This window comes from Nelumbo nucifera, chromosome 5 (assembly GCF_055504915.1).
Source record: "Nelumbo nucifera cultivar China Antique chromosome 5, China Antique-T2T, whole genome shotgun sequence".
NCBI lineage: Eukaryota > Viridiplantae > Streptophyta > Magnoliopsida > Proteales > Nelumbonaceae > Nelumbo > Nelumbo nucifera.
In genome coordinates, this window is record NC_142653.1 from 1,454,639 (window position 1) to 1,462,815 (window position 8,177).

The 8,177-nt window shown below is 37.5% G+C and overlaps 1 protein-coding gene across 1 annotated transcript; it reads left to right on the top strand.

Moving 5' to 3' along the window:
• The first annotated feature begins 2,326 nt into the window (after nt 1-2,326).
• Nucleotides 2,327-7,750, top strand: LOC104603780 (uncharacterized). Its single transcript, XM_010267909.3, has 4 exons — nt 2,327-2,847; nt 3,958-4,746; nt 6,707-6,754; nt 6,833-7,750. The coding sequence occupies exons 1-4, from the start codon at nt 2,665-2,667 to the stop codon at nt 7,187-7,189; spliced, it is 1,377 nt and encodes a 458-aa protein (XP_010266211.1). The 5' UTR covers nt 2,327-2,664; the 3' UTR covers nt 7,190-7,750.
• Nucleotides 7,751-8,177: the final 427 nt, after the last annotated feature.

Below are 8,177 nucleotides of genomic sequence, written 5' to 3' on the forward strand. Positions count from 1 at the left end.
AAGATTGGTAGCCAAGGGGTACACTCAAGTGTACGGAGTTGACTACGATGTGACATTTGCTCTAATACCTAAGATGAAATCAATTCGAGTTCTTCTATCATTAGCTGTTAATCTTGACTGGGAATTGCATCAACTATACATTAAAAATGCCTTTTTAAATGGTGACCTAGAGGAAGAGGTATACATGGTTCAACCCCTAGGATTTTGTGCCAAGGGAAGTGAAAAGAATGTGTGTAAGCTAAGAAAGTCTCTCTATGGATTAAAACAATCACCCAGTGCTTGGTTCAGTAAGTTTCATATGACGGTTCAACAAGTAGGGTTCAAGCAATGTCAGTCTGATCACACACTCTTTGTGAAGAGATGTCAGGAACAAGTTGTTGCTTTGATAGTGTATGTGGATGATATCATCATTACAGGAAATTGGAGTTCAGAAATACAACAATTGAAACAATTCCTTGCGTCTAAATTTGAAGTGAAAGATCTAGGCCCTTTAAAGTATTTTCTTGGAATTGAAGTTGCCCGCTCAAAAAAGGGTATCTTCATTTCTCAAAGGAAGTACACTCTTGATTTGTTACAAGACACAGACAAATTAGGTGCAAGGCCAGCAGATACTCCTATGGATGTTGATCATAAATTGGGTAATTGTGATGGTAAATCTCTGAAAGATATAAAAAAGTTCCAACGGTTAGTGGAGAAGTTGATTTATTTGTCCATGACTCGTCCAAACATTGCCTATTCACTTGGGGTCCTGAGCCAATTCATGCACTCTCCTAAAAAAGTATCCAAGAACAGGTCTACTATTCAGTAAGCATAATCATCTAAATGTGGAAGTCTTTACAGATGTTGATTGGGCAGGTGTGGTGGATGACAGAAAGTCCACAAGTGGGTATTGCACATTTGTGGGAGAAAACTTAGTGACATGGAAAAGCAAGAAACAAAGTGTGATAGCAAGGTCAAGTGTTGAAGCAGAGTATAGGGCTACGACACATGGGGTGGCTGAAGTTCTTTGGCTTAAAAATCTTTTAGGGGAGCTTGGAGTTGCTGTTCACAATTCTGTCTCTTTATTGTGCAACAAGGCAGTCATTAACATCGCCAACAATCCTGTCCTACATGAGAGAGACATTTGCATCCCTTATGTCAACTCCAAGGAACAACTTGCTAATGTCCTCACAAAAGGATTTCCATACTCGCGGCACAATGAGTTGTGTGACAAGTTGGGCATGATAGACATATTCAACCCAACTTGAGGGGGAGCGTTGTGAATCTTATTTATTAGTTATGTGTTAGTATGCCGTTAGTATGTTGTTTGGTTCTGTGTTAGTATGCTGTTAGTATGTTGTCAGCCTAGTCTATCTAGTTGCTGACAAGGTAGCTTTTTTTTTCTTGTTAGTTGTCTGTTATTAGGTACTGCCAGGGGCATTCGAAGGAACACATACACACGATTCGGGTCCCCACGAAGAACCCATCCCCACCGGGGATCGGGGATGAAGGACAAATTTTATCCCTGATGGGGATTGGGGACAAGGATGGTTAATTTCAGAATCGGGATCGAGGATAGAGAATATGATCCCTACATCATTGCCATTGCTATATATTGAGATTAATTTGGGAAAAGTGCAAATATAAATATCTACAATATAATATTTGTTAAAAAGATAAAAATATTGATTAATATAAAGAGAAATTACAAAGATAATGTTCCAAATTTCCAATCAACGATATCTATGAGATCACATTAACACCCCACAAGCACACCAAAACACATCGCTCTTGTGGAACGCAGTCTATGAGGCACAGGCACAAATGTGATATCTCAACCAACATATATAACGTACAAAAAATTTAGCCCTTTTGAGATACAGATGATGGAATAAGAGAAACCACCAAAGCTAAGTTCGTGCCCCACAAGGGGGTGCCCCACGTCCCACAGCACATTCCCGCCCCCAATACACACTGGGGGTGTGCTGTGGGACGCAGATGTGAACTCCAAAGCTCTGTCCCTACCCTGCATAGCTGCTGCTGCCAATCTGCCATGATCAACGTTCTTAAAAATTAAAATACCGCCAATTCAACTTTCAAAGGGCTACACACACGTCCTACACTTCCTCCTGCGACTGCGAGTTTGCCATCAACTCGATTGCTGAACCATTTCAAAAAAAACAAAAAAAAAGGAAGAAAAAACTTGATTGGTGAACCGCTGGTCCAATAGAAAAAGCGGCTCAACCAACCGGACTTTTAGATTTTATTCATAAAAAAATAAAAAAATAACTAACATTTTCTGTTCCCATTTTCCAAAATATATTGTGATGGTGAAAACTTTGTTCACAATCGAAATGAATAGATGGTTACGAGTTGGGACATACGGTTACAGAAACTCGTACTAATCTAAAACAATCCAAGACCACTTGTGGCGCATGTTAGCGGAAAGAGTAAAAGTGGACATGGTCACATCGGTCTTGTGGAAAAGGCAAAGCGAGGCCTAAAAGCACTCTCGTTGAAATTTCTCAAAGGGGAAGACGGAAGAGAAAAAGGATTGAAGGCCACAAAATAATGCTCTGGAATACCTCTTCTTAACAAACAACCATTACAACGAAACAAGAAGAGATTCAGAAGATTTGAAAACAGAATCCGGCACAGAAGATAGGAGGAGAGCACAACTGAGAGATGTCGTGTTCTTCGTCATCCGGTTCGGAAGAGGAAGATGAGGGGTTCGACGCTTACCGGAAAGGTGGATACCACGCCGTCAGAGTGGGGGATCAATTCGCTGGTGGGCGTTACATCGCTCAGAGGAAGCTTGGTTGGGGTCACTTCTCCACCGTTTGGCTCGCTTACGACACACGCTGCTCTGTATGTTCTTCTTCTTTATCCAAATCTCTCTCTCTCTCTCTGTTTTCTTATCTGTTTTATGCTTTTTTTTTTTAATTTTTCTTGCTTAAATTACCTCTAGATCGTTTTTCGTTTGTTGTTTATATGGGATATTATGGATTCTTTATGGGTTTATGCAAGACGCCATTTGATTATATTCTATATGATTACACTTTTTTCCTTATGATTTCTCTGCCGTTCAGAAGTTGTCTGATTTCTGTCGGTTCTCCGTGAAAGATATCAAAATTACTTCCATTCATTGATTTGTATCTTGTAACCCACATACTTGATGGCTTTATGCAATCTCTTCGTTTATTTTGCCTGTTACTCCTATATCACCTGGGTTAGTCTCTTTATACCAGACGTTCCACCTATTATGGAATATGGATCCGATGCATCTTTTACAAATGTTGTCATGATTTCTTCTATTTTGTTTCTGAAAGAAGTTTTATCTTCTATTCGTTTATTATGTGATCTGCTCTGAAATGCACCTATCTGCTCCTTAATCCTTCTTTTCTTCCGGTTTCGGTGCCTTGTATGTATTGAATTATATCCGTTCTCTACAAATTGTGATTATGTCATTCCCCTTATTTTTTTCATCTAAAGCTGTCTACTTTCATTCTGTGTTTGATGAAAGTTGTATGCTTTCATCTAAATTATGATTATGTCATTTTTTCGTCTTCTTCTTCCTTTCTGAGATCCAGTCCAGTTCTTCCTACTTATGGAAAAATATATATTTTTGTAATATTGAATTTAACTTTTTTTTTCTCTAAACAATTCAACGACTAGAGGATTTCTCGTCAAATTGCCATCTGAGACCTTTTCTGTTTCTCTGCTTTGCTCTCTGGAGTACTTTTTAGTCCAGAAATTGGAAATTGTGGGCCATCTTGTAGGGATGCCAATAGTATTTGTTTTATAATTTTCCAATCAAATTCAGATCTAGGTATGTCCGTTTCAATCTGATCCTTTTACAGCCCTACATCTCCTGGGATCCTGTTTCAGTCAATTTTCTTACATAAGTTCTTTTCTTTTCTTACTTATTCTAGGTAGACGGATAATGTATCTTAAGTTTTATTTTAATATCTGTTGCAGAGGTTTGTTGCTCTGAAGATCCAGAAAAGTGCAGCTGAATTTGCCGAGGCTGCCGTCCATGAGATCGAGTTCTTGTCAGCAATAGCTGATGGTGATCCTTCTAATTGCAAGTGTGTTATTCGATTGATTGACCACTTCAAGCATACAGGCCCAAATGGACAGCATTGGTGTATGGTTCTCGAGTTCCTTGGTGACAGTCTACTACGACTGATCAGATATAATCGCCATAAAGGCCTTAAATTGAATAACGTGAGGGAGATTTGCAGATGGATTCTGGTAGGCCTTGATTACTTGCACAGAGAACTTCGCATAATCCATACAGATCTTAAACCTGAAAATATTGTCCTTGTATCCACCATAGATCCCACCAAGGACCCAATTCGGTCTGGGTTATCCCCGATACTCAAGAGGCCTGAGGGAAATCCTAATGGAACCCCTGTGGTCAATATGATTGAAAGGAAGCTGAAAAGGAGGGCAAAGAGGGCAGTGGCTAAAATTGCAGAAAGGAGGGCTTCAATGGGGGGGCTTCCTGTTAATCCAGTCCGTGAGAGGAACTTGGATGTAATTGATTTTAAGTGCAAGATTGTGGATTTTGGAAATGCATGTTGGGTTGATAAACAATTTTCAGAAGAGATTCAAACAAGACAGTATAGATCACCTGAGGTTATCCTTGGAACTGGGTATTCATTCTCTGCTGATATGTGGTCTTTTGCTTGCATTGCATTTGAGCTTGCTACTGGCGACATGCTGTTTGCTCCTAAGAGTGGTCAGGGGTTTAGTGATGATGAGGTAGATTCTCTTGTCTTAAATTTAATTAATGTATTTTTTTGATGAACTATATTTAGTTTATTTATTGTAATATAGTATTAGAAAAAATGTTACATGCACTCATTGCTTAAATGATTGGACTGGACATGGATCAAATATGAGAAATAGACTAGATATGGACCTAACCTTTGGCATTTTAGCACAAAGTGCCCATTCTCAGAGCTGAACCCATGTTTTCAAACTTGTCAACCCAAGTTTGGAGCATTTGGTGCCAGAATAGGTAGTGCATCATTGATAAGAATTCACTAAACAATATATTCTATGGCTGAGAAATAGAATATCCAGAGAAGTTGATCCTTGCAAAAATTGTAGCATGCCTTGGGCATTCCATATTTCTTAAAAGGGTAAATTCCGCAAACCCCCATAGATTGTAGCATGCCTTGGTCTATCACTTCACTCCCTAAACTTTTTTTTTTTTTTTGTTTTTGTTTTTGTCTTGTGTTAGATCCCCCACAAACTCTGGACACCCCTGATAGTGTTAACATCGAGTGGGCAATTACAAAATTGCCCATTTATTGCCAATCCACATTTTTTTTTTGTATTTTTTATACTTTTGTGTGTTTTTATCTTTTTAATTTTTATTATTATTTAATTATGACATCAAGGGTTGACACATTTGACCCAAAAAGGTTAAATTGTTGACTCACCACCAATCAGGAAAACAACTCTATTTTGGGTTGGTTTTAAATTTGTATTTTATTCTTTGTCAGACTTATTTTTCTTTAATGCGATTAATTAATATAGGATTCAGTGAAAGAGTGAAATTAGTACCCTAAATATAAGACTTAATGAGAGGGAATTGAATGAGGAGAAATGTAATAGTTCAAATTACACTTTGTGCTCTCACAATTAGAGGGAGGCCAAAATTTAAAAATAGGGGTATTCTTAAAAATTACACATAAAAAAATAGGGGTATTCTTGTCAAAAATAGGATTCAGTGAATGTTAATGGAAGTTAATACCTTAAAATAATACTTAATAAGAGGAATTTGAATGAGGAGAAAAGTAGTTGTTCAAATTACATTTCTGTCCTTACAGTTAGGAACCAAATTAAAAAATTGGGGTATTTTAGTTAAACAGAAGTTCCATACTCTCATTCACACTTTTAATAGTAGTATAAATATGTTTATGATCAAGATTTAACCAATCCCAGTCATTCAAATAACCTCTTTTACAAATTCTATACAAATACAGCCACACATAATGGATTACCAAATAACATGTAAATCTTGGCCATCAACATAGCACCCTTAAGACCTGCCAATTAATTTTAACCATCCAAATAGTTTAGCAGGACTTCATCTAATATGGCATGTTCAAATGATGTATCCAATCATCCCAAATATCTGGAGACCATTAAAATGATCTCTCAAGTTCAATGGATTAATCTCAACCATCCAAATGATGTACAAAGATTTCAATTAATCTTATCCATCCAAGCTGTAGAATCATGATTTGAATAATTTTTTTTTGATAATATTAAAAAATATTATTATCTGTAGGGGAAAGGCTGCATAATCTGTCCCTACCCAAACCCTGCATTAGACTGCCCTTTTAAGATTAATGGATAAACACATTTTAGGGTTTTAAAATATCTGACAAAAAGCATATAGGCATATTCTATCCATTTCTTTAATGGGATGCTAACATAGTGGATATTCCTTGCTATATCCTTTTTTTTTAAGTTTTTTGTTATGAACAATCTTTTTTACCAGTACCCCAAATTTATTTCATCTCTCCAAAGAAACACTTTAAGATATGGGAAATTTAAGAATGCTGATTACAACTTTATTATACAAGTATATGTAATTTCCATGTCTTCATGACATAGTTGTGCTAGTTAATTATCTCATTGTTCTAAATGACCCAAAAAAGAAAAAAAACATTCAGCTGACATGAGCTTGTGATTTTTAAACTGTTAGGATCACCTTGCTTTGATGATGGAGTTACTTGGGAAGATACCTAGGAAGGTGAGAACACTTTCTATTTACTCAACCTTCTTATGATCAATCAAATCTAATATCCATTTTTCCTGCATCTGAAAACAGATGGCCGTTGGAGGATCTCGATCTAAAGATTTCTTTGACAGATATGGAGACCTGAAGAGGATCCGGAGACTAAAACATTGGCCCCTAGACCGAATTCTAGTCGATAGATACAAATTTCTTGAATCTGATGCTCGGGAATTTGCTGAATTTCTGTGTCCGTTGTTGGATTTTACACCAGAGAAACGGCCAACTGCACAGCAGTGCCTGCAACACCCGTGGCTAAATATCAGAAATACTATCCCAAGTGAGGAAAAGAAAGAACAAAGTAGAGGAAAATTGGAAGAGGAAAAGAAAGAAAAAACTGTAGGAAAGTTGGAAGTTGGGATGAACAAAGTTCAGATTAAGGTGGGCAAGTGAAGAAGGGATTGAAGGTTTTGGCATGGGGCAACCTTTCAAAAGTCCCTCTCTCCGCCTTAATGGGTATTGTTTGTGGTTTACTTTTTTGGGTTTGTAAAGTTTCAATAAGATTCAATTTATTTGATTGATTTAAAGGTGTATATTAATGAATGTTGTAATGAGAAAGCGGCGTTGAAGAAAGACAGAAATCCTACATATTACTGGACGGTCTGGCAGACATGCTTGGTTGAAGATGGCTAAACTCTAAGGAGTTGCGAGGGGGAAGTGACTAGTGAGAACTTGGCTGGGGAGAGTCGCACGTTAACTGTTTCAGTCGATCGATGCTAACAATCTTCCAGGAAATGCACGTTGTGCCACGTAAAAAAGCCATGACTATTCCCTTCTACTAGGAGCACCTTTTCACAAGCAGCACTTTACATTGGAGGAGAATCATAATTATTAATTAGGTGGTAGCACAGTTTTGCTTTATCAAGTCATGATGACAGATGCAATTGTGCGTTCAGATAACAATGCTAGAGCTATGTGAATTTTAAGGGGAACTATATATTATTTTCTCGTGCTATCTCTATCTTTTTAAAGAGTTCATTAGCCACCAGAATTGGTAAATTGTAGTATTGTACTACTGTCAACGCAAAGACGGTGCATCTCCTGGTTTGGTGTATCATGGACTTGATGAGATAAATTTGTACGACCACTCTTGATGCCAAGTTACCAGTTAGGTTATAACTTCAATAAATGCAATGGAAACCCTTCCTGAGGATGGATGCGTTTAAATGTTGATGATCCTGTCAAGTATCACCTACTCAACTCATGGGCTATGCCTCTGGCTATCGGACTTAAACAGGAAAACTAGAAAGGCTAACCGTGCTTTTGGAGCAACTACTCTCTATTATTTTATTTGTACTTCTGCTCAAGAATAGGGATGCAAATTGGTTGGATCTTGATATGGTCTGAATCTTGATTAGTTAGTACCATTCGTTTAAGCCAG